We start from the raw sequence: 26,612 nt of genomic DNA, 5'->3' as shown, positions 1-26,612 counted from the left end.
AATTCTGGAAAGATTTCTGATTTCTTTGACAGATTTCGGTCCTTTATTTCCCCTCTCTCTCGTTATAGATTGCCTAGATGTCAGAAATTTTTGTTCTATTTCTTCAGGGTCTTTGTCAACTATCCACCCCTGACCCCCCAATATTGTTCCTTTCCAACAATTCTTTCTTGTTCTGATTTTTAGAGCATCCTGTTTTATTTCATTGACATAATATTGGCTTATTCCTCTGAGGACATTCACTTCTTGTTTGAGGGCTTGTTCTGTCTGCAGCATTAATACTTTGTTTCCTGTGATGCTGGCCTCTACCCTTCCTTCATGTTGTGAGTCTCCTGCGTACGTCCCGTGACCCCTGGCTGTCCATTCCTACTTCAAAGAGGTGGATAAGGCATCTCTGTGGTGCTAGGACAGCTCTGTATCCTGACTGCTGCAGCGCTCACATGAAACTACATGTAATAAAATGGCACAGAACTGCGCACACACGTGCACCAATGCCATGCCCCCAGTTCTGACACCCTCTGTGCTTATGTAAGACGTACCCACTGGGGAAACTGGATGAAGGGCACTGGGGACAACTCCGTACCATTTTTGCAACTTCTTGCGAATCTATAATTATTTCAAAATAAAAAGTTAAAATGGCAATAAAAGCTGATAGAAGCTTTGTGAACACAGAGGCTTTGGGCTGTGGAGGGTCGCACTGGCTTCTGCTCTGAGGGGCTGCCCGATGGCAGCAGCTACAGGTCTGTCTATGACCCTTCACTTTTCCCAGAGGGGCCTCCTCCAGCCCTGCCTGCCTCGCGCCAGGTCGCAGCTCGCTGGGTGCAGGCGGGGGTAGGGCTGGGACCCCCCCTTTCAGTGCACAGACTTTCACAAATCCCTCTTTCAGGTCCGTGTGGTGCCCTTTGCCTGAGGCACTTCAATCTGGAGTCTCCGTGGTCTGCTTCTCCAGAGCAGACAACTCTGTTCTCTCTGGGCAGAGGGGATGGGAAGTCTCTGGTTTGCAGAAATGAAGAGGCAACTTGGGGAGTTCACTTTCTCCCTGTGCAGACTCACCTAATCCCTGTCTTTAGGCCCAAACCTCACTGCGGTGGGGGCAACAGACAGTAGGTGCCTCCCGTCCATCCCGAGGGTCTCTGCAGCACCAGCGGTCCAGCGTGCTCCGCTCTGCGTGGTCTCCGCCCACTTTCCATCTTCCCAAACTTGCAATCCTTTGTCTATTATTGTCTACCCTCCCATTCTTTGTCCTCTGGCTTCATATTTTAAAATCAATGTTTCACTGTGATTTCAGCAGTGTATCTGGAGGAGGTGGAGGTAAGTGAATGTGTTTCTCTAAAGGACACCAGCCAGAGGTCTCAGCCTAACGTTGCCCATACAACCATGGGACACATTTGAAGATGGAGAGATGACAATAAGTCAACAAAAAAAACCAAGAAATCACGAATTCGCCCTAACCGGTTTGGCTCAGTGGATAGAGCGTCGGCCTGCAGACTGGAGGGTCCCAGGTTCAATTCCAGTCAAGGGCATGTACCTTGGTTGCGGGCACATCCCCAGTAGGAGGTGTGCAGGAGGCAGCTGATCGATGTTTCTCTCTCATCGATGTTTCTAACTCTCTATCCCTCTCCCTTCTTCTCTATAAAAAAATCAATAAAATATAAATTAAAAAAAAGAAAGAAATCACAAATTCAAGGCTCAGAAGTGCTTAGTTTCGATATTCAGCTACTTCGTTTGGAGACCAGCTTGTGTTCCACGGCTCTCCCAGAGCTGCTATTCTAAGAGCTGAAGTGGTTGGGAGGGAAGCACAGCTCCAGCAGAAACGCCCGCGAGCATCGGAAAGGGCCCCCTATCTGCTCCTGCAAATGGCTTTGGCTTCCAGTGTCAAAGGAACATAAAATTCCATCGGCTGCTGTGATGGAGCCATGACGGTAGGACCTGATCCAGGCCAAGGCTGGGCTCTGGGAGGAAGCCTGCCAGTGTCATGCGGCAGGCGTGGGTGAGCAACACTTTACACACTTACAAAGTTAAATTAGATTCTTAAATGCTAAACTAAAAGCAATCACCGAGAAAGTCACACAACATAAATAGCAGCGCATGTGCCCCTCAGCAGACAGCCTGCTTAGGAGGGAGGGTCTGTGCAGCCACGGTAGCCAGGAGGCACTCCCAACGCGCAGGCCTCCGCTGCCCAGCACACAGGAGCCTCTCCCTCCTCTCCCACAGCCACGTCTCAACCCACCAAACGGATACAGAAGCGACTCAGTTACCCAAGTCCACTCGTGTCCATCACCAAGCATCTCATCGTCCTATTGCAGAAGAAATGCTACCGTCCAGACCACGAGAGAGCCAGAGAAAGCAGAGGGGCTGGGCTCTGCCTCTGGAAAGCTGACATGGTGGCCACATACTCTGGTGCACGTGACTGGCAAATATTTGAAAGCTGTCCCACTGCTGTCCAAGAGGACCTATGGCACCCCCTTTCGATTCCAGGGTGAGTGTGGAGCCCCAACTGCACAACAATTAGAGCTTGGCTCCTGCAGAGATTTAATTTAAAGCCCTAACGCATACTTCAATAGGAAGGAGGCTACATCCCAACATAAAGCGAGACGCCTGGCACAGACCCAATGACAGCACAGGGCACCCACCACAGGAGGTGGCGCCCACCTGCCAGGCTCTGAAGGACAGGGAGAAGACCCAAGGGCAGGGCCTACAAGGCAAGCCAACAAAGAACCCAGTTAAAAAACAGGAGTTACCTGAATAGACATTTCTCGAAAGAAGATACACAAATGGCCAATGAGCCCATGAACAAGCTCTCGGCATCGCTGGTCACCGGAAAGCGCACTCACATCACAGCGAGGCCCTCGCACCCACTGGGACGGCTACGAGCAAAAGACCGACAACAAGCGGAGCGGGGAGGGCGGGGAGAACGAAGCCTCGTGCCCTCGTGCCGGCTGGGGGGCACGGGAAGGGGTGCGGCCGCTCCGGAGAAGGCTGGCAGCTGCTCACAAGGTTCACACAGAGCGACCCTATTACCCGCAGTCCACTGCTGGGAGCCGTACCCAAGAGAACGGCAAACACATGTCCGCACACAAACTGCTCGAAGCAGCCTTATTCAACATAGCGCCCGAGTGGGACCAACCGTGCCCATGACCTCATGAGAGGAGAAACAAAACGCGGCATCTCCACGCCACGGAGTATGTACTGCCCGGCCACGGAGTATGTACTGCCCGGCCACGGAGTTACTGCCCGGCCACGGAGTATGTACTGCCCGGCCACGGAGTATGTACTGCCCGGCCACGGAGTATGTACTGCCCGGCCACGGAGTATGTACTGCCCGGCCACGGAGTATGTATTGCCCGGCCACGGAGTATGTATTGCCCGGCCACGGAGTATGTATTGCCCGGCCACGGAGTATGTATTGCCCGGCCACGGAGTATGTACTGCCCGGCCACGGAGTATGTACTGCCCGGCCACGGAGTATGTACTGCCCGGCCACGGAGTGTGTACTGCCCGGCCACGGAGTATGTATTGCCCGGCCACGGAGTATGTATTGCCCAGCCACGGAGTCTGTATTGCCCAGCCACAGAGTCTGTACTGCCCGGCCACGGAGTCTGTATTGCCCGGCCACGGAGTATGTACTGCCCGGCCACGGAGTATGTATTGCCCGGCCACGGAGTATGTACTGCCCGGCCACGAAAAGGAATCGAGGACGGACACTGCTCCAACGTAAAGGGACCCTGAAAGCACGCTCGGCGGAAGAAGCCACACAGCACACGTTTCCATTTATACGGAAAGTCCAGGACAGGCAAACCCCTGGCGACAGGAAGTGGTTACCAGGGACTGGGAGGAGGGGAAAGGCGGTGTGACTGCTAATGGGCTAGGCTAGGGTCTCTGTGGGGGTGATGATATGTTCTAACCCTAGGCAGTGATGGTGGGTGCACAGATCTTTGAATATACTAAAAACCACTTTCACTGTCTACTTTAAAGGGGGGAATGTTATGGTGTGTGAGTTACACCTCAGTAAAGCTGCCTGGCTTCTTTTTTTAAGGCGACTCGGGTTAAGCTGCAATTAATGACTGCCTGGTCCCCAGGTACTGAGTAGGAGGTTTTCTCAGCTGTATGTCCTGAATCATAGTGTAAATCAGATTTTATTTTTCAAGTTGAACACCAGAACCTGTCTCCCGTGTAACTGAGTCACCAGAAAACTGCAATCAGCGCTAACAGTCTCTACGACTCAGAAATCAGATGGTGACTTTTCTTCCCTAAAGTCTTGGATTCTCTGATCCTTTGTGGCTTCCATCAATCTTAAGCTCAATCTCTGAGCCGCTCGGGCCTTAGTTCCTTGACTATAACATAAGGGGGGCAAACCCAATCACCCCAGCCCCACCTCCCTGGGCCTAGACCAGCCGTGGGCAAACTACGGCCCGCGGGCGGGATCCGGCCCGTTTGAAATGAATAAAACTAAAAAAAAAAAAAAAGACCTACCCTTTTATGTAATGATGTTTACTTTGAATTTATATTAGTTCACACAAACACTCCAGCCATGCTTTTGTTCCGGCCCCTCCGGTCCAGTTTAAGAACCCATTGTGGCCCTCGAGTCAAAAAGTTTGCCCACGGCTGGTCTAGACACACCACAGCCCAGGACACAGCCAGCACCACTCATCCGCGGCTGCTCCGAGCGCTCGGCAGCTGCGGTCCCTCCCAGTCCCACGTTACAGCACAGAAGACGAGCTCAACCGCCCCTACGCGAGGATGTGCTGATCCCGTCAGGACACGCACACGTGCCTGTCCGCTTGCCAAGTGCTTTCAGCGGAGGCCTGACAGCTGCTCTGCGACAGCCATTAGCCCGTCTGATAACTAAGGCTCAGAGAGGGGTGCTCCCGCCGAGGTTTTGAAGTTACTACCAGAACTCTGGTGGCTCCTGCAAATGAAACTGGGGCTTTCCTCAGGCCCCGAAGGAGAGCTGGGTGGTGAACTGGGGAGGCTTTTCTAGCTGCATTCCAGCCACGGGCCTGGAGCCTGGGCCAGGAGTGTGTGTTTCTGCTGGGCGTCAACACCAGGGACAACTGCATTTCGACCACGAGGGACACAGCCCTTGTCCCGCTCTCGCCTCGCCCAGTGAGCTCGCACTCTGCCTGGGGGCTTCGGGAGGGAAGTTGCTAAAACAGTAAACTACAAGATGGTGTATTTTGATTAATCTGCTCTTCTTAGCATTAGGATGCCCGCATGTCCTGGTCCTGGGGTGATTAGCATAGTGCTCTCAAAAAAGCCCGGCTGGGGCAGGAAGTCCACTACCTGAGGGGGCACGGCAGCTGGCAAGGGGCCCACTCCACTCCAGCACAGACCACGGGGGTCTGGGAAAGGCTCAGGCTATTGTGTGGGTGAGCAGGAAGGTCTGGCCTTCACTGAAATGCTTCCCATGACGCTACATGTGAGCTACATGCAACAAAAGCTTCTACAGAGCTTTGTTTTCCAAGAAGCTTCCAAGCCAGGGAGAGAGCACGCGAGAGTGCCATCGAAGTGCAGGGAGTGCTAGAGGCAGGGAACAGCCCACTGAACTGGGCACACAGATTCGCTGGAGTCAACTGAAGAGGCAGGACGTAAAGCATGAAACGTAGGTGAGGAGCCTTGAAGGCCACGCTAAGGCATGACAACAGGCAATGGTTGGGGAGGTCAGCTGTGGTGCTACCGCTGGGCTGAAGGAGGGCCTGGGGCAGGGAGACCAGGAGAGACCCGCCCAGGCACAGGCCGTCAGAGAGCAGACCCATGTTGTAGGAAGAAAATATGGAGGGTGTTAAAGGCATTCTGAACAAAGATTTTATGTCAAATTAGATTAGAAGCCTGGCACCAAAGGCACACAACAAAAGAAAAAAAAAATAGTCATTTAGACTTCATGAAAACTTTTAAATGTTATGTATCAAAAGACACTATCAGCCCAACTGGTATGGCTCAGTGGTTGAGCGTCGACCCATGAACCAAAGTCACTGGTTTGATTCCTAGTCAGGGCACATGCTGGGGTTTAGGGTTCAACCCCCAGTAGGGGTGCGCAGGAGGCAGCCAGTCGATGGGTCTCATAATTGATGTTTCTTCCTCTCTCTCTCTCTCTCTCTCTCTCTCTCCCCCTTCCTCTCTGAAATCAATAAAGACATATTTTTTAAGACACTATCAACAGACTATAAAGGACACCCACAGAATGGGAGAGAAAATTTGTGAATCAATTACCTAGTAAACGATTAATATCCAGAATATGGAGAGAATTTCTAAAACTCAACAATCAAAAGACCAAGCAACTCAGTTAAAAAATGGGCGAAGCACTTAAAGAGACATTTCTCCGAAGATATACAAGTGGCCAACAGGCATGTGGAAAGATGTCCAACATCACTAATTATTGGAGAAATGTAAATCAAAACTATAGCGAGATACACCTCACACCCATTAGGATCGCTACTATCAAAAAAACAGAAAATAACAAATGTTGACGAGGATGTGGACAAAACAGAACCCTTGTGCACTGTTGGTGGGAATGTAAAATGGTACAGCCGCTGTGGAAAACTGTGGCAGTTCTACAAAAAAACAGAAATAGATTGATCACATGATCCAGCAACTGCACTTCTGGGTATATACACAAAAGCATTCATAACAAGATCTTTTTTTTAAATATTCTTATTGATTTCAGAGAGGAAGGGAGAGGGAGAGATAGAAACATCAATGATGAGAGAGAATCATTGATCGGCTGCCTCCTGCACACTCCCTACTGGGGATTGAGCCCGAAACCCCAGCACGTGCCCTTGACTGGAATCGAACCTGGGACCCTTCAGTCCGCAGGCCAAGGCTCTATCCACTGAGCCAAACCAGCTAAGGCCATGACAAGATCTTGAGGAGGTATTTGCGTATCCATGTTCATAATAGCACTATGCACAATAACTAGAACATGGAAGCAATCCAAGTATGCCACGACAGACGAATGGAGAAGCAAAAAGTAGTATATACACACCACAGAACACTACTCAGCCTTAAAAAGGAAGGAAATTCCGATACAAGCTACAACATGGACAAAGCTTGAGGGGATTGCGTGAAATGAGCCAGTAATAAAAATACCAATACTGTACAATTCCACTCATATGAAGTACCTGGAATAATAAAAATCACACACTAAGTAGAATGGTGGTTGCCAGGGGCTGGCGTGGAGGAGAATGGGGAGGAGGTGGTTACTGTTTCATGGGCATGAGTTTCAGTTTTACAAGACAAAGTTATGGAGGTGGGTGGCGGTGATGGTTGCACAACATTATGAATGCATTTAATGAGGTGGTAAATTTTATGTGTATTTTACCACAATAAAAATATATTTTATTCTATTATTTTAATTTTTTTTAAATCCTCACTCAAGGATACTTTTTTTATTGATTCTAAAGAGAGAGGAAGGGAGAGAGAGAAACATCGATGTGAGCGAGAAACACGGATCGGCTGCCTCCCATATGTGCCCTGACAGATACCTAACCTGCAACCTTTGGTGTATGGGGCAATGCTCCAACCAACTTAGCCTAGTCCCCAGTTAGGGGAAAAGATAATTTTTAAAAAGAGAAAAACGTAAGACTGGGGGCCAGGGAGCCGATTTTAAATGTTCTGAGTTTAGAAGACGACGCTTGAATGTGCAGAGGTGAGTGAGCATCAGCACGCCTGCTGCACTCCGCCGGCTCAGGAGAGCACACACCCACATGCGCCACGCACAGACAGAGCAGTTGCAGCAGCATGTCAGCGGCTGACTCGTGATGGCTGGTAATCAGCAATCACTGGCCAAGTCTTTTAACTTTTCTCTCTGTTTGAAAATTTCTCCCAATAAAGTTAGAGGGAGAAATTTTTTAAGAGTTCCGCAGACTTGAGGATGGGAGAGCCATCACACTCCTCAGCTGGTACACCCCAAAGTCTGCGGTTCCAGAGGCCACGGTGGAGCTCTCGAATAAAAGCTGGGAGTGGACGGAGGGGCGGCCCGTCTACATGCAGGTACCAGCTGGGCCACAGGAGCGGAGCAGCACGGGGAGGGAGGGGGCGGGGAGGAGAGCTCGGACCTCTGGAAATGTCTGAGAGAGGGGTAAGAGGAAAAAGACAAAAGGCAAAAGAGAAAAACCCAGGACAGTAAATGGAACCCAATGGAATAAGGTTTCCCTTTCAAGAGAGGATCAACCATATCAATCAGGCTGATGGGCCAAAGGGACAAAAACGGAGAAGTCGGGAATGCAGGACCAGGAATGCACGAGTCTTTCGTGATCTTCAGGAGAGCCGGCTCATGCCAGAGGGTGAGAGGCCAGATGGGGTGCGCAGGTCATGAGGATACAGAGGCAGACCCCGTCCCCACCAGCAGGTTGCTGGGACCCTCCTTCCCACCATGCACAGCGAGGGCGGGGAGAGATGCTCTTCGGCTTGCAGATGATATCACCAACTTGAGGGCCCTCAGACTCCCTCAAGTAATTAACAGCCGGAGCAGGCAAGTAGGGGGCTTTCTGCAGGAGCACATCAGGTCCTGATGTTCCCGAGCCACAGGAAGGACACAGATGTGTCCGTGGTCCTTCCCATCACACCCTGGGGGGGAGCCTGCGCAGTCCTGTGGACGCGTCCATCCCTGGCTCCCCCGGAAAGGGTGGGAGCTGAAGCAAGGAGAAGCTGGGCGCAGGCCTGAGGAGCTCTCCCTGCAGGATGCAAATACAGAGGCTCCTTCCTAAGCCTGCGGCTGCTCCTGCCGCTTCCAGGAGCTGCGATTTCAACTTCATTGCTGGGGAGGAGTGGCGGCCCTTCCCCGCCCCCGGCCCCCCCCCCCTTTCTTTAGCACTGCTCAGTATCTCAGATTTAAATTTTTAATTGTCATAGTTAAAATGCATCTTCTCCATTTATAGCTACGCTGTTCGTTTAGACCCGGGGTGACCTGGTAAGTGTCTTCGTCCTTTGAGCTACAGAAAAGTACATGTTTCGGTCTCTCAAAATATGCAAACAAACAAAAAATCCCACAACCAAATAGTCAACAAGATTTAACCCAAAAAGGACATTCATTCTAGTACCTCCTGCCTCACTGAATACTTCTGAAGAGTAGAATAGCATTTGCTTCCATGTTTAAGTCACAAAAACATGCATTTCACAATCCTGCTTCAAAAGAACGCCATGTACCTGTGGGTAAAGCTGACCGGCAGATCCACTCCGCACAGCCCCTGGTGGAGGGGCATGAGGACATGACACCCTCCGCCGCAGAGCCCGCTGCGGAGCCGAACAAGGGCACACGGCCTTGGCGCAGGCAAATCCAGAGGGTTGTCCATGACCACATTCCGTTCCACTCTGAACTGCACACCATTTCGGTAAGCACCTGCTCCTCCCTGTCCGTAACGTATGTCAGGTGGCCCCTAACAGAGCCCCTGAGGCTGGTGGAAATGTCAGAAACAGGCCATTCGCCATGCGTCCCGCTCAGTAAGCTGCGAACGTGGATGCGGCGGCATTACAACCACCACCATCTCAGGACTTGGCCAGTGGAGCCTCGAGGAGGATACAGTCAAAAGAGCAGAATCCTAGTAAATATTAGCGACAGCATCTTGTCAGCAGAAAGAGCACTGTATGCGCAGGGTCCGCCTCTGAGTGTCCATGTCAATTAGCACCTCCCACCCCCCACACACACCCCACCCCCCATCCAGAAACAGGCTAATCTCTGAAAGCTTCTACCAATCAGAACAGGAGCACACATCCTGTCCTCTCCGGCTAAAACTACAGGATGGCCCTTTAAGAGAACCCACTCACCACAGAAATGGCCCTAAATCCAACTCTGAGGGGACCGTGGGGGCAGCCGACACCGACATGGGCCAGCTGTGATGGCCATTCACGCTGCACACTCCAACCACAGCCCCAGAGTCCCACTAGATTCCATTTATTTCCCCCCTGCCTGTGGGTAAAATAAATAGTAAGAAAGGGAGGAAAGTTCCTCATGAGAGAACAAGAAAATGAAAGAGAGAAAAGCAGGGATCATAGTGAAGCGGGGATGGGGAGAGCAGAAAAAGACCTTTCATGTCCTAACGCAAAATGAGGTGGAGAGCGCACACACAGTCAAGTTCAGGGCACCGGCAGGGACAGGAACTGGACCTGGGCAGGACGCAGCCTCTCTCCAAGGCGTCCTTCTGAACCTGCCTCATGACTCAGCATTCCCAGCAGGAGGGTGACAACAGCCGCCAGGGAGGGGACAGGAGGTCTGTGGAGGCAGGAAGTAAGGCGAATTTCCTAACCCTGGCCATCTCCAAGACAGCACAGAATCAATGCCACTTCCTTGGACTTAGGTGCTCCAGCAGGTGGAGGTGGGACAAACCAGTGTTGGAATGAATCAGACTCACAGAGGGTGCACTCACTCAACATCTAGGGCATTTGCAGAAATAAAATGTATTTTTTGACAGGTATCTTGAAAATGGCTGAGGGGCCAGGGAATGAAAAGGAGAACAGAAAGCAGCACAGTGCAAGTGCAAATGCGGTGCTTCTCCCATACTGCGCAGCTGAGCCCTCCCTGCCGGCACTGGTCCCCCATCCCCTCCTCCCCCGCGGAGATTTTAAGTGTGCAAAGCCTGGAGGATTCACGCCAACCACACGGTTTGTGACTCAGGCTTGATCAGGGTATTCAGACACTGTAATGATCTATAAATCCTCAACTTATACACTGTCAGGTGAGCGCAAACTATCTTCACTTCAATTTGTATTCAGGTTACTCCACTTATTAGCCGTGTGACACTGGAGAAGTTACTTAACCTCTCTGGTCCTTCGTTTCCTCCTCAGAAACATGAGAATAATCGGACCTAATTCACAGGTTGTTGTGGATATTGAGTAATACACACAAGCACTTGAGCACCTGGCACACTATATGTTGGTTATTATCTTAAAATACAAAAGCAATACTCTACCATCCTTATAATTCACAACCTCGTCGCCTGTCATTCGGGAATCTCAGGAGATGCCTTCCGGCTGCTGGGAAACATGCATACTCCTGTATCCATCCCCTCCCCTCCCCGAGGCAGGGGACTTAGCAGGTGTTACTGTAAATGTGCATGATGAGTTTCTTATAAGGTAACAGAGGAGTGAAGTTCGTGAGCATCTATAGAAGAGGCGTAATAAAGAACTCAAATCTGTAATCCACCAGGTCACAAGCAACACCACAGAGAGGAACTGATGCCTCTGGTGTAGCACCGCCCTGTGACATCCGGAAGTGATCCTCTGGAGGGCAGGGCTGGTTCTGGTTGATGGACATCAGGATGACGGCTGCTAATAGCCAAGTGGCTGGCCCAGGCCCCACCCACCCACACTTCTGGTTATTCCACCTGCGCAGGCTCGTTTATGGGGCTAGAAAAATCTCGTGTTTTATAGCAGAGAAAATGAAGCAGTGAGTACGCCAAGGTCATTCAGAGTAGGTGACAGCCAGGAAGAGCACCCAAGGGTTTTGACTTCCAATCACAGGACACAAACACCCGTCCCTCATCTGATGAAAGTGCCCTTGAGTCAGGCGACAGGCGAGACAGAGGCACCATGAAGGCATCGAGTCCCAGGAGCTAGGAGGGGGAGACCAAAGGACAGAGAATAACATCACAGAGCCGCTCTAAGAGCCGGTAGCGCTGCGATCCTATCGGAATAAACACAATGAGGCGCACTTACTGCTGCAGCTTGGGCAGCCTGACATACCTTCTTCCTATTATTTCATTAAGAGCAATTGCGCCTAATGGGCCCGGCACCTGGGCAGATGGGGCAAGCTTCACAGGCTGTGATGCTACACCTAAAGAAAGAGCTTTCCCCTGGGAATGCTGGCCTAAGTAGGAGCCAAAAATAAAGCGAAAAGCCAATTCCTGAGGGGCCCGTCATCGAGATGTTTTACACACACAGCAGGGTGATTGCGGACACAGCTTTAATTTACAGAGAGTGACTCTCTAACCAGCTGAGACCCTAAACATTATGGCAACTTACAGCAAGAGAGCACACAAGAGCGGGAGAGCTAAAGCGTGAACAGGACGCCCTGTTCCATAGTCTTCCTCACAGGGGCGCGGCCGCTGTGCCCACCCCGGCGGGCGAAGGCCAGAAAGACCCACCCAGGCTGGCCAGGCCTCAAGAAGGCTAAGAGGCTGTAGGCATTGGCTTCAGTCAGAAACTTTACTGAAGGGATCCCCACTGTGTCTCTGGTGCATGCGCACCGGGGGAGGGGGGGGGAGGGGGGAGGGGGGAAGGGGGAGGGGGGGGGGGGGAGGGGGGGCGGGCGTGGAAAAAAGCCCCTGCTGGTAGTGGGGAGGAGCAAGTCCCGGCGAGGAGATCTGTGGCCAAATGAGAAAAGTTTCCAGCGGATAAATCAGCTGCCACGCTGAGGGGCCAGGGGAGTGAGCAAGTCCTACACAGGCTTACCCTTGGCTGCTGGAACCTCAGGGACTAATCTTAAATTCCGCGGTTTTAAGGCAAAACTATATATTTTATTTCTGTTGATTAGCACGCTAAGCGCCCAGCCTGTGTTGTCTTCTGGACGGAAAGTATAGTGTCAGTCACCGTGTTCAATTTATGGAAATGGCCAGGAAGGGGAGGACTCATGGGCCAGCTCTTCACCACTCTTTTTGGAATTTGTTCATCAAAAAGAGTTGAGACATTAAGAGACTAATATTAAGCCTTTATTCACTGCCCACCAAATTAACATGAAAATTACAAAAACGGCCCTAGCAGTTTGCCTCAGTGAATGGAGTGTTGGCCTGCGGACCAAAGGGTCCGGGTTCGATTCCAGTCAAGGGTACCGCACATACCTTGGTTGCAGGCTCCTCCCCGGGCCGGGCCCTGGTCAGGGCTTGTACAGGAGGCAACCAATCAATGTGTTTCTCTCACATCGATGTTTCTCTCTGTCTTTCCCTCTCTCTCCTACTCTCCCTAAAAAATCAATGGAAAAATATCCTCGAGTGAGGATTAACAGCAAAACCACGTACAAAAATGCTCCTCAGCCTCCTACTCCACATTAAAAGAACACTATTTTAAAAATGCCAGCAGGCGCCCTGCTGCTGTGGCTCAGTTGGTTGAGTGTCACCCTGTGCACCAAAAGATCACCAGTTTGGTTCCTGGCCAGGGCACATGCCCAGGTTGTGGGCTCAATCCCTGGTTGGGATGCATGCAGGAGGCAGCCGATAGATGTTTCTCTCTCACATCAATGTTTCTCTCTCTCGCTCTCTTTCTCTGTCAAATCAATAAAAACATATTACACACACAACAAAAATTCCAATAGGTGACACTTTAAAAAAGAAACGTTTCCTAAGACTGTCACTACATTATTCTACCAATAACTGGGTTCTCAAACCGCATAACCACATTAGTGCTGTGGGAGACATCAGAACCTAAATGCTGTCTCGGTCTCATGGTCTCTCCTTCACAGCACGCTGCCACCTCGATGGATTTAGTATAAGGAGTGGGAGGCGAGAAGGAAAATCTTCCTAAACCACAGTGCCCCAGGCAAGGACCCACCCTACCACCTTAGTCCGTAGCCAGAAGCAAAACCGGAGACACGGTCAGCTCACCAGGGCCATCTGCGGCTCCTGGTAACAGAGAGCTGACCTACCAGGAGAAATGTCCTCCCCACACAAACCCATCCCCAAGGGCTGGGCCTGCCATCCATGCCTCCACTTCCTAGAATTCCTCCTTGGCTTTTGCTTAAGCCCAGAAGCGACAGACACGCCGCCACTGGCGTCGCAAAAAATGTCAACCGTTCAACACAAGTCACAAGAGGGCAGCTTCAACACGAATCCAAGCTGGTGCCTTCAAGTCATTTTCTGTTTAGTTCCAAAATTGAAATTTTAAGTCAAATTTTGTACAACTACACGTGGTGGGGGAGAGGCAGAGGGAACATAACTGTCACCAAAGTTCACCACCAAAAGCAAGACGTACAGGAGCACTGGTGAGCGCGGCAGCCCCGGTGGTGAGCGGCCAGCTTCCCTGAGCCCCGTCACACGAGGTGCACGCCAGTCGCCAACCTCTAGGGAAGATGGTTAGGCAGAAACATTTTATTTAAAAGCCCCTGCAAAGACACTGGCAACCATCTGCTGGTAAGACAGTGCACAAACAGTACCTTGAGCAAAAATCTCTTCCCGACAGAACAATGCTGGTGGTCGTGTTTAACAAGCAGGCTGCTGCAAAAAGTACTATTTCCAGAGACTTTTACACGGGGACTTATCATCTTCCCTGACTTGCATTTCTCTGAGGAGCAGCCGGGGTCCTGTGTGTGGATTTGCGTCTCTGGTGCACATGCACCGGCGAGGGTGGAAAAAGACTCTGCTGGTATCAGCAGTCACGTCTGCCACTAGGAAATGGATGGACCCCAGGCTCTTTCTGCCCAAACCCTTGTCCCAGACCCCCTGGGTCATGTGGCAGAAGCCCCAGTCCTGCCCCCTTTGTCTCCTGGTGTGTGTGAAACCCAGATTAACTTCTGACCTGCCCTCCCCCAGCTCAGACCTCTCAGTCCCAGGCCGCTCAAACAACCTGGTCCTGATTCTTGCTTAGAAATGTTTTCTTGAAGGGGAGGAGGAGGAGGGCATGAAGAAGGGGTGAAAGATACAGGGCTGCGTGTGTGAATCACTGATAGGAATTCACACTCAGGAAAACAAGACGTGAAAAGCCACCCAACCAACCTTGGGTCAAGGTTTCAGGTTTCTGATGATAAACCCTTCGGGGTTTGGTAAAACTGCAATATTCACCAGCCTCACCGAAATACCGAATGGGAATCTGATGTCTGCTTACAGCCTCAGGTCAAAAAAAACAACAAAAAACACAAAAACAAACAAAAACGCTCCAGGTTTGCAAAGGGTGGAGCTCCTCCCTCCAAGGTTCTGTAGTATTTTCCCCCAAGAAGTCCAACTGCACTCAGGAGTCATCGATCCGGGGCAGCTGTCCCAGCCCCCTCCCCCCGCACTATGAACGCCAAGGCTCTGATCGGCAGTGATTTCACTCTCAAAGTTCCCGCAGCAATGGAGCGAGGCACCAGGCAAGACAGAAGGGGGTTAGGCTCCCTCCCCACGCTAACGCATTCTGCAAGCTGGCGAACTTCTGGGGGTTTTCTGTCGCCCGGGCTTTTCACCTGCATCTCTGCCTTGGAATGCCCACCCCCTCCCCGCACCGGCCCGGCAGGGCCTCCGTGTCTGGGCGCACAATGCGGTAGGTGGCTCCTCGGGGTCAGCGAGACGCCGCACTGGTGTCATGCCCGGCGCGCCTCGGAGCCCCAGCACCCGCAGGGCGACAGGGCAGAGGCCCCACGTCCATAACCTTGAGGCCCACACCGCACCAGAGCGTGGCCTATGGGGAGCCCTTCGCGTGGGAAAGCCCGGCGCCCGGCGGCCCAGGGCTGGTGCAATGACTTTGCAGGGGAGCGTCCCCTCCGCTGAGGCCGGTCCTCCCGCCTCGGCCCACGGCGGCAGCACCTCCCGGCCCCGGCCCCGGCCCCCCGGCTCTGCAGGTAAAGGCCCCTCCGCCAGCCCCGGCCCCCGCCCGCGGGCCCGCCGCACCTTCGTCTCCTTCACGTGCTGCTTGACGCCCTCCGGGTACCACTGGACGCGCACATAGCCGCGGCGCAGCGGGCTGGCCCGGCCCTCCTCGTGGCCCGCGCCCCCCGCCTCGGAGCAGCCCGAGCTCCCGCGGCCCTCCTCCTCGCCCTCCGAGTCCGAGTCCTCGCCGTGGATGAGGCGCACGAGCCCGAAGTGCACGGAGCCGCGGTAACGGCCCGACACCAGGTCGTGAGAGAACAGCAGGCGCTGCGAGCCGGCTTCGGGGCCGGAGTCTGAGGACGGCCCGGAGGCCGAGTCCGGGGCGGGCGCCGGGGCCGGCGCCGGGGCCGCGTCCGGGGCCGGGGCCGCCTCAGGAACCGCGGCCGGGGCCTGGCCGGGAGCCGGGGCTGCAGGCGCGGGCGCTGCGGGATCCGCCATAACTGCTCTGCGCGAGTCTCCGGCGGCGGCGGAGGTGGCGGCGGCGGCCCAGACGCGGGGAGGCGTGGCCAGCCGGCGCGGGGGCGGGGCCACGGCGCGCTGACGTGGCCCTACGTGCTGCCGTCGTCAGGGAGCCGAGATGCGGTTGCTAGGAGCTACCGCCCGGTCGCTAGGGGACGCTGGAGATGTTGCGGGAGCCTGGGGTAAAGGAAGGACTCCACGCGGGAGGGGCGGGGCCAGAAGACATAAAAGTGGAGGGAGAGGGAAGGGGTGGGGCCCGGATGGAGGAAGTAGAGTGGTCGCCGGGGAAAAGGGGCGGGGCGGGGGTGGGGCGGGTGCTGTCAACAACAGCTAATGAGCTCCCTGGGCGTCTCCAGCCTCCTGTCGGGGACACGGAAAGAGCAAGCCAGTCCCGGCCCTCTAGGTGTTTACAATCTAGTTGGGGAGACAAAACATACACATTAAATAGCTACAAAGCGACTCCATGTCAGCGTGTAAGCAAAGCTTTAATAGGTGTGTAGAGAGTGTATCTAGAATATATTGTATTAGGAAATTCCATGCAAAGCTTGGAAAGGGATGATGACTCCTTAGGGGCTGATCAATACGTTGGTGAAGGAGGCCCCAAAGAAAGATCGGAAAAGATCAGCAGGTATTAGTGATTCCTGCGGTTTGCCTTCCAATCCACCTAGATGAGTCCAAAGCTCCATGAGACTTTCTATACATGGCGAGAGGTAAGACAGCCAGATAGTTAAGAGCGGGAGTCACAGATTCTAATTTTTGGCATTGACACTTACTAATCTTACAAAGGTAGACAAGCTGATAAACTTCTTTTCACCTTAATTTTCTCATCTGTAAAATAGAGGTGATAATAGCAGTATCTGTCTCATCAGATGATTGGGAGAATTAAATGAAATAGAACAATGCCTGGCATATAGTTCCCTCATAAGAGTTTAACTATTGTTTTAATATTTCAACCCTCCCACCTACACTAAAATTCTACATCAGCAGAACTGTTATACTTATGGTCTGCTTCATATTGCCATTTTAAAATATAAAAAGTAATTATACTAATTTAGGTCACAAGGTAGTAACTGGCAAATGCAGATTGGACCCTGGGTTGCCTGACTTCAAACTTTTCTAGTTCCCGTGTTTATTGAAGAATGGGGGTGTGCAAGTAGGCTGAAGGGAGCAGGGCAATGCAGGCCAGAAATCTTTTTAAAAAATATATATTTCATTGATTTTAGAGAGGAAGGGAGAGGGAGAGAGAGATAAAAACATCAATGATGAGAGAGAATCATTGATTGGCTGCCTCCTGCATGCCCCCTACTGAGGATTGAGCCCGCAACCCACGCATGAGCCCCTGGCTGGAATCGAACCTGGGACCCTTCAGTTGGCAGGCTGACGCTCTATCCACTGAGCCAAACCAGCTAGGGCTGGCCAGAAACCTTTGATATCAAAAATCCAAGTGAGGCCCTATCTGGTTTGGCTCAGTGGATAGAGCGTCGGCCTGCAGACAGAAGGGTCCCGGGTTCGATTCTGGTCAAGGGCACATAACTCGGTTGCAAGCTCAATCTCCACCCAGTTGGGGTATATGCAGGAGGCAACCAATCGATGTGTCTCTCTCACACTGATGCTTCTCCCTCTGTCTCTCCCCCTCCCTTCCACTCCCTCTGAAAATCCAAGGAAAAAATATCTTCAGGTGAGTATTAACCAAAAAGATAAATAAAATGTATTTAGTGGGGGGGAAAAAAACAATTAAAAAATCCAAGTGAGTTTTGCATTCTACATCAGCTTATGCCTGTGCTTGTTATAATAGAAAAAGAACGTCCTTTCCTTCCTAATCGTTGAGTAAAATTGGCACTCCAGGAAGATGTGCCATGTTTATTCCGCAGCTTCTTGTAATAATGGCTAATAATAGCGGCCGTGTATTGAACTGCAGCTTAATGCCAGGTCCCACTCTAAATGCCTTACACAGATTGTCCGCCTGTGAGGGAGGAAGTCTGAGCCCTCCGTTTGTGAAGCAGCATGCCACACTGCTGTCCCCACCCCCACCCCCACCCCCACCCCCAGGAACCTGCTAGATTGTAGGTAAGAGTCCTTGATTTCAAATGCTGATTTCTCCCTTTCGAGAATGTGGACCATGTTCTATTTTTAAAATATATTTATTTGTTTTGATTTCAGAGAGAAGAAGGGACAGGGAGAGAGAGATAGAAACATCGGTGATGAGAGAGAATCATTGATCGGCTGCCTCCTGCACACCCCACACTGGGGATGGAGCCCTCAAGCCAGGCATGTGCCCTGACCAGGAATTGAGCCGTGACCTCCTGGTTCATAAGTCGACACTCAACCACTGAGCCACACAAGCCGGGCGATCATGTTGCATTTAATGTGTGTAACCCTGATACCCAGTACAGTGCCTGGCACAGTGTTTGTGCTCAATTATGTACCATATTGACGGGTGTCAAAGGCCTGAGATTCCTGTTCCTCCATTTGGTTTCCCCCCCGCCCCCTGACCATACACCCACAGAGCTGCCGTGCTGTCTCTAAGCCCTTTCTCTCGCCCCATTTTGAGCTACATCTGAGCTCTGTTAGAGAGAGGGGCTCAGCACCTTTCTCCCCACCTCATGGTGTCCTCCTGCGACCTCATTCACACCTGAGTTGCTCTGGACATGGTTGGAGGCTCGATTGCTTCTTAGACTCTGAGCCCCCAGCCATAGTCTCTGCGCACCCAGGCTGGAAAGTGGGGTGAGCCTGGATGGGAGCGTCTGCTTAGTTTTGATTTTCATAATTGTTGGATAAAAAAAAACAAAAAAAAACTTCATTCCCCACTAGAGACACCCCTTCCTCTCATGGCCCCAACACCCAGCCCTTCTTGGGGACTGTAGATGCTTCTCAGGAGAATTTCGCTTATTTACGAAGGTGCCTGCCAGAAGCTGAGCCAGCCTGGCCACTCCCCTGGCGAAGGAACTGGCAAAGGAACTGGCATGGCTCAGGAGGCAGCAGAGCTGGCAGCCAAGTGAACTCATCTAGGGGAAGCAGGCCCTGTCTTGTCCCTATCTTAACCCGCCACGGGGCCACCTCTCCAGGCCCACACTGCGCACGGCCCCACACTGCCCCCTGCGGGAGCCCCAGCCTGCGTGGCCTCTCCCAGCCTCCCTGTGCCAGCCAATCCAGATGGGCCCAGAGATCTCCCACCTTGAAGCCGATGCTTCGGGGGCTCTAGGGTGCCTTTAGCACCGGGGGCTTCGGCTGAAAAGGAGGGGAGGGAGGGGAGCTTCCCCGAGAGCCTCCCCCCTCAGTGTCTGGCTGGAGAAATGCCTCGCCTGAGTTTCCCGCTGTGGGTTGCTCAAGAATCATGGGCCTATGACACCTTCCAAGTGCCCCATCCCCCCCCACCCCCCCACCCCCGCTGTCCTCCCACTTACCTGGTAATACCTGGATGACTGTATTTCTTAGCCTCTATTACAGCCGTGGGCAAACTATGGCCCCTGGGCCGGATCCGGCCTGTTTGAAATGAATAAAACTAAAAAAAAAAAGACCGTACCCTTTTATGTAATGATGTTTACTTTGAATTTATATTAGTTCACACAAACACTCCATCCATGCTTTTGTTCCGACCCTCCGGTCCAGTTTAAGAACCCATTGTGGACCTCGAGTCAAAAAATTTGCCCACCCCTGCTCTATTAAGACCATTTAAAAAAATTTTTTTTATTGATTTCAGAGAGGAAGGGAGAGGGAGAGAGAGATAAAAATATCAATGATGAGATAGAATCATTGATCGGCTGCCTCCTGCACCCAACTGCGGATTGAGCCCACAACCTGGGCATGTGCCCTTGCCTGGAATCGAACCCGGGACCCTTCAGTTCATAGGCCAATGCTCTATTCACTGAGCCAAACCAGCCAGGGCACCTTTTTTTTTTTCACTCCTGTCTCTCCCATGGGGCTGTGAACCTTGAGGACAGGGACTGTGTCTTCTTCACCGTTGTAATCCCAGCAGCTAGCACAGCTCTGACTCACAGAAGGTGCCCAAAAGATATTTGTTGAGTGACTGACCGCAACAAGCCAGCCTCTCCCGGTGCCCTCAGCGCGTCAGGTCTCTGGCTCACGTCGGTCTCTCCTCGAGTCCCCAGCTCCCCGTCTCCTTCAGATAGGAAAACACACCCCCACATGCCCGCTCACGTGGCACATGCACCCACACTCCTCCTGCCCACACAGTGCTCTCTCCTTAGCCTTTAACGTCGAGATCTCTGCAGCCCGTCACAGTGGCCTCGAACCACATGCAACTCTTGAGCACTTGACGTGTGTCTGGTCGGAATTGACATGTGCTGTTCGTGTAAACTGCACACTGAATGTTGAAGACTTGGTGCAAGATATGTATATATATGGACATACATTAGTTATTGTTGAAATGACAATACTTTTTACATATTAGGTTAAATAAAATCTGTGATTAAAATCAAGTTCACCTGTTTCTTTGCAGCGACTAGAAAACTGAAGATCGCACGTGGGGCTCACATCATCTTCCTGTTGGACGGACAGAGTGAGTCCAGCGGCTCCGGGAGCCGGAGGTGCCTTCTCCCTCCAGAAGGTGGCGATCGCTTCTTGCCTGTGACATCATGCCGGAAGGTCTAGAACAGCGGTTCTCAACCTGTGGGTCGCGACCCCTTGGAGGGTCGAACAACCCTTTCACAGGGGTCGCCTAAGAACTTCGGAAAACATATATATATATAATTACATATTGTTTTTATGATTAATCACTATCCTTTATGTTCAATTTGTAACAATGAAATTGGGGGTCACCACAACGTGAGGAACGGTATTAAAGGGTCACGGCATTAGGAAGGTTGAGAACCACTGGTCTAGAAGGTTCCTGAGGAAACGTTTCTGCACTGTGACAGACATTGAACCCCGAATTAGTTTGGGCCCCACTCAGCCCAGCAGTGAACCGCCAATCTATGCAAAGGAGGCTTCAAAGACCCCCCAGAAAGCCCCCCAGCTGAGTGCCCTCCTCCACGGGAGGGTCAGCATGTGGCTGGGAGACCCCTGCAAGGGGCACGATGCCACACTTGCAGCGCGGCCTCTGTTTGCCAGGGGTTGGTCGCCTTTGGGGAGATGGGCGTGCAGTGGGTGCTGTGGGGCACAGCCCCCCTTCTCCTCCAGGTCTGACAGCTCTGTCCCCCAGTTGCCGGGCGCTGGCTGCCAAGGCTCAAAGCTGCATCCCTGTCCAAGGACTGCCCTTGGCTGAAAAAAGATGCCTCCCCCCTTTAATGATGGTCTGCATGAGAAACAAAGCCGCCCTCGCGCCTCCATTCAGGACCTGGGGGAAGGGCCACCCCGGCTCCCAGCCCCTCCTGGGGCGGCTGAAGGCTCCGCTACACGCACGTCCCCAGCTTCACCTCTCCCTCCGCCGGGTCTGCGGACCTTGCCCCCGCAGGTGTTGGCCTGAGCGCACTCCCACCAACGGTCTCCACGCAGAACTCACAGTCGGAAAGTCTGTTCCTGGGGAATCTCGCCCTTAACAACAGCTGGTGCCAGGTGTCCTCCCCAGAACTTAGAGATCAGAGGCTCTGAGGTGACGCAGGTGTTAGGATCTTCTGAAGCTCCCAGGTGATTCCAACGTGCAGCCGGTGTGAGAACAAACAGCTGGTTTGAAGCAAGGAGGGCTAAGTCGGTGGCAGCAATGGCCAGTGGCCTCAAACCAGGATGTACATTATAGGGGTTTGGAGGCCAAGGGCTCGCCCCACCCGAGGCTCAGACACGCATCCCCTCCCCGCCTCCCCCCACCCCCCGCCAGGGTGCCGGCTCTTCCTGACTCTCACTGCCCTTTCTCCGGCCTGTGCCGACCGTCCTCCCTCAGACCTCACAAATCTGGTTTCCAGATAAAATGCAGGACACTCATGAGATCAGAATTTTGGGTAAACAGTGCGTTAGTGTAAGTACGTCCCAAATAGCGCACCGGGCATACATACTTTAAAAAGTTATTTGTTGCTTACCTGAAATTCAGACCTTTATTTGCTAAGTCTAGCAGCCATACCCACAACCTACATCTCCTGCGGCCACTATTGGTCGGTGGACTTGATTACGGACCCGGGGGAGGCAGGGGCGGCACGCTGGTGGTGTCGGGGTGCTTGGGTGCTCTGGAATGCCTCAGCTGATTATCACTTGCCACGCCCGGGACTAGGGACAAGTTCTGTTACTCCCACTGTCCGAGCGCTGTCTTCCAGTTGACCCGAGGCCCGTGATCACCCGCCCCACCTCTGCTGCCCCGCGGTCTAGCCATGTTTAATATACTGTCTCGTCTTGTTCTTGGGGGCAAGAATAGGACCATGTGGCCGTCGATCAAAAGGGAGGCCGATTGAACGGCCTGCCTGCCCTTCTCTGGCGGCTCCAGGAGCTCGTGATCGGCCACCAGGGGGCGCAGGGCAGGCCATAGAGTATGTATAAGGTGGACAGAGGCCTTTGCTGGGATCTTGAGGCGGGAGGTGCCCAGCCCAGGTCCTGGACGTGTTCCGGGCACCAGGCCTGAAGGCCCGGCCTGAGGAGGTCTTCTGGTCAACTCTGCGGGGTCTGTTGTGGCCGATGGAAGGGGTGCTGCTGGGCCTCAGATGGCGTAGGGACCTGGGAGAAGGGGATGAGGGTGGGTGTGTGGAGGCGCCGGGCTGGTCTGGGGTCACCTCCGTGTCAGGACCACGTGGGCCAGCAGCAGGGGCAGGGCTGACACCACCGTCCCTCCCGGATCACAGATCACGGATCTTGGGTGAGAACAGGCTCTCCCGGTATGGGTGGGCCGGGGATCAGCATTGCTGGGCGGGTGTGGGAGCCAGGCCCTGATGGGGCAGGAGGGGCATGTGTTGGAAGGACAGGGGTGGGTACTGACAAGGGGCGAGCTCAGGTCACAGGAGAGGTGTGAGCTGAAGGGGAGGGAGAGGGGCGGGGGCAGTCTCCGGGACTGAGAGACGGGCCTGGGTGGGGCGGGGGACGCAAGAGCAGGAGGCAGTTTCCCGGAGCAGGAACTCACCCCAGGTGCTGGGAACGGTGGCGCCGAGGTCCCTGGCAGTCAAGGAACCTGGGCGGGTGTCGGACTGGAGCAGTCTCACGAATATGTAATAGACTTCCAGGGGACACTCAGGTACAGGAGTGCACAGGGAGGCAGCCTGCTGGGCCTCCACCTCCCCCAGCTGAGCAGCCTTCCAGTCCTTACATTTCCAGCCCCCAAAGCCTGAACCCCGCCACGGGCAGCCACTCCCCCGTGGGACTGCCCCTGCCCTCTGTGGCCTGAGTGAGCCAGTCGCCCCGGTGCTGGATGCTGGGTGCTGGGTGGGTTTGCTCGCTCTCCTTTCTGGATAACCTTCCATCTTGTGTCTATCCCACAGTCCCTTCTATAGCCGATGGCCTTTGGGTTGCTTTCAGAGAATATTCTTGCTCCTTTAGTGTGTGGCGGGTACGTGGGGTGGGATCGTGCTCCCGGGGGCATGTCCAGCTTTAGTGGGCACTGCCCGAGGCTCCCAGTGGAGGCCGCACCACCACGGGGTGAAGTACCAGGGGGGTATCGGGATGGCCAGGGGCGAGAACCCTCAGAGCCTTTGCTTGTTTGAGTTGTTTTTGTGACAGCTGGACAGGGCACGAGGAGCGGGGAGCGTGAGGACTGAGCGGCACCTGTGGGTTTGGTGCTCCCGAAAGTGTCCCACTAGGGACCCAGACTTTGGTTACACACGTGACGGGGGGCGGGGGGTAATTTTCACGGGCAGGACATGGAGGGTGCCAGGGATCAAGCCCTCACAGTGGCTTGCCGCAGCCCCCGCTGCAAGGCCCGCCCGCTCCCCGGGCTCATCGGCTCTACCTGCACCCCCGGGGCCAGATTTAGGGTCTCCTCCCTTCGCTTGGGTGGACTCTGATGTGGGGACACTGTCTGTGGAGCAGCAGGAGAGCCATGAAGACGGGGACCGGCCATAGGGAAAGCACTGGACCCAGCGGGGAACGGGAGGCAGACCCGGGCTGCCGGCCGCTTCGCTGTTCTTCACCCCGAGCGCCCTGGGAAGCGGGAGGTGGTCTTCGCCGGCCCGTTCGCCCCGCTGGTGTCTGGCTCCCTGTGAAACGGGTTAATCCTCGCTGGACCGGGCGTGTGTGGATTAAAGACACTGCTCCCTCCTGCTGGTGAACCTGGGAGGCGGGCGGGGGATTAGAGACCTCTGTGCGCATCAGTGGGGCGGCCACCTGCCCCCACAGCCGTGCACCTCAGCGCCCGGATTTCCCCGGGGCCTGCGCCTGTGCACGCACCAGGGCGCCTGGCTCTGCAGGGGGAGTGTCGGGCTTCGCCTGGTGGGTGGGACCCCCGCCCCGGCGCCCAGCCTGCGGGGACAGGCGTATCCTGCGTGGGGCTTTGAGACGCGGTGAGGGGAGGTGGAGGCGGAGGCAAGTTTGGAAGCCAGGGGTTTTGTTTGTTTGCTGTTAATCCAACCGGGGGACATTTTGCCTGGATTTTTAGGGAGAGGGAGAGACAGAGAGAAACATCCATGTGAGAGAAACACATCGACTGGTTGCCTCCTGTGTGCGCCTCAACCAGGGCGCGGGCCCGGGAGGAGCCTGCAACCACGGTACGTGCCCTTGACTGGAATCGAACCCGGGACCCTTTGGTCTGCAGGCTGAGGCTCTGTCCACTGAGTCACACCGGCTAGGGCACCAAAGGTAAGCGGGGGTGGCCTCCTCTAAGAGCTGTACATCTGCAGGGGTCATGGGAGAAAGAAAAGCGAGCCAGGGTGGAGCAGGGGGTTATCTGGCCCCTCCCCACACCCGACTCCCCCTCCTAACCACCCCAAGGCCACCGGGTAAAGGTGGGCTCCCCAAGGACCTACTGATTAAGGGGCTTTCCCTCTAGGGCTGAGGACTGAGGCTATACCATCCTGTACCCAAAGGACTCTGAGCAAGTAAGACAAGCCCCCCGCCTGCTGCATTAGCGTGGCCCGTGGAGGCTCGTGTCCCTTGGGCAACACTATCGGGGTGCCCTGGGCTCCCCTGAGCCCTGCCCACCCCTCCTGCTCTCCTGGGCTCCGATGCCCGGAAGGCAATGAGGCTAGAATCGCAGCGAGGGCCGCTCTGTAGGTACTTCTGGCTTTGAGGAAAGGGTGGGGAGAGCACCCTTGTTTAATCCCCAAAGCAGCCGGCGGGGGAGGGGAGGCGGGGGCAGGCACGGGGGAATGTGCCTCTGCTTTGGGGCTGGCCCCACCCCAGGTGCAGCTACAAAAGAGGCGAGACGCACCCTCACTCTGGCCCTCCCGCCTGGAGAGGACGACCAGACCCCTGACCAACAGAACAGGTGCCAGCACCTTCATCTCCCGCAGGGGCGTCCCTGAGCCCGGGCACCCAGAGGGGCCCCGCAGCGAGGATGTCCACGCAGAGCATTCACTGCCTGCCGCCCGTGGCCCTGCGCCTGCCGCCTGGGATGCCCGAGCCCCCCGGCTGCCAGCGGCGCCACACGCTCCCCGCCAGCGAGTTCCGCTGCCTCACCCCCCAGGATGCGGCCGGCGTGTTCGAGATCGAGCGGGAAGGTGAGCAGCCCCCCCACCTGGGGCTGGTGCCCGGAGCTGCAGCTCCCAGGGGCCTATGGAGTGAGAGTATCAGACTGTGTGCGTGTTCCCATGTGTGTGTTCCCATGTGTGTGCGTGCTCCCGTGTTCCCGTGTGTGTGTGCAGCCCCGAACCCCCTGCTTTCCTGCGGGGAGGGCTGGGGGTGGACGTGTGGCACGGTGCCCTCTGAGCCACCCACCGGGGCCTCCGCCCGCAGCCTTCATCTCCGTCTCGGGCGTGTGTCCCCTGTATCTCGACGAGCTCCGGCGCTTCCTGACCCTGTGCCCAGAGCTCTCCCTGGGCTGGTTCCACGAGGGCCGCCTTGTGGCCTTCATCATCGGCTCGCTGTGGGACGAGGAGAGGCTCACACCGGTGAGGGCAGGGGGGTAGGGGTGCTCAGGTGAGGGTGGGGGGGTAGGGGTGCTCAGGTGAGGGCGGGGGGGAGTAGGGGTGCTCAGGTGAGGGCAGGGCGGCGATGCCCAGCTCCAGGAAGCCCCTGGGAGCGGCCCCCACCCCGGCCCTGGCCCCCACCCCGGCCCTGGCCCCCACCCCGGCCCTGGCCCCGCTCACCCAGCCAGACGAGGGCGGGGAGCCCAGAACTGCTTCTTCCTCCAAACCAGACAGAAGCACAGGCTGTGGGTCCCCTTCTGGGGAAGGGGTCCTGATCACGGGGTCTCCAGAGCCCTCGCGAAGGGCCTGCCATGAGGCCGGGAGTGGGGGGTATTTATTCACTTTGGGGTCCTCCTTGGGTGGGAGAGGCCCGACTGGGGGCACCTGCTGAGGTGTGGGCACAGGTGACGCGGCCTCACGCCTCTCTCGCCCGCAGGAGGCCCTGCTGCTGCACCGGCCCGGGGGCCACACGGCCCACCTGCACGTGCTGGCCGTGCACCGCGCCTTCCGGCAGCAGGGCCGGGGCTCGCTCCTGCTGTGGCGCTACCTGTGCCACCTGGGCGGCCAGCCAGCCGTGCGCCGGGCCGTGCTCATGTGCGAGGACGCGCTGGTGCCCTTCTACGCGCGGTTCGGCTTCCACCCCGTGGGCCCCTGTGCCGTGTCCGTGGGCCCGCTGGCCTTCACGGAGCTCCAGTGCTCGCTGCAGGGCCACGCCTCCCTGCGGAGGTACAGCTGCTGA

The 26,612-nt window shown here is 54.8% G+C and overlaps 2 protein-coding genes across 3 annotated transcripts in view; one reads left to right on the top strand and one right to left on the bottom strand.

Moving 5' to 3' along the window:
- UBE2O (ubiquitin conjugating enzyme E2 O) overlaps positions 1 to 15,935 on the bottom strand; it is a 36,528-nt gene extending 20,593 nt beyond the window's left edge. For both annotated transcript variants that reach the window (XM_036338874.1, XM_036338875.1), the window contains exon 1: positions 15,504 to 15,935. In XM_036338874.1, the coding sequence (XP_036194767.1) occupies positions 15,504 to 15,920 (417 nt within the window). In that variant the 5' untranslated portion in view covers positions 15,921 to 15,935. The remainder of the gene's footprint in view (positions 1 to 15,503) is intronic.
- An 8,347-nt stretch (positions 15,936 to 24,282) lies between these two features.
- Positions 24,283 to 26,612, top strand: AANAT (aralkylamine N-acetyltransferase). Its single transcript, XM_036342000.1, has 4 exons — positions 24,283 to 24,844; positions 25,259 to 25,465; positions 25,701 to 25,855; positions 26,310 to 26,612. The coding sequence occupies exons 2-4, from the start codon at positions 25,303 to 25,305 to the stop codon at positions 26,610 to 26,612; spliced, it is 621 nt and encodes a 206-aa protein (XP_036197893.1). The 5' UTR covers positions 24,283 to 24,844; positions 25,259 to 25,302.

This window comes from Myotis myotis, unplaced genomic scaffold, assembly GCF_014108235.1.
Source record: "Myotis myotis isolate mMyoMyo1 unplaced genomic scaffold, mMyoMyo1.p scaffold_m19_p_17, whole genome shotgun sequence".
Classification (NCBI taxonomy): domain Eukaryota; kingdom Metazoa; phylum Chordata; class Mammalia; order Chiroptera; family Vespertilionidae; genus Myotis; species Myotis myotis.
The sequence above is the reverse complement of the archived record's forward strand: the minus strand, read 5'-3'. Positions and strand labels throughout refer to the sequence as shown.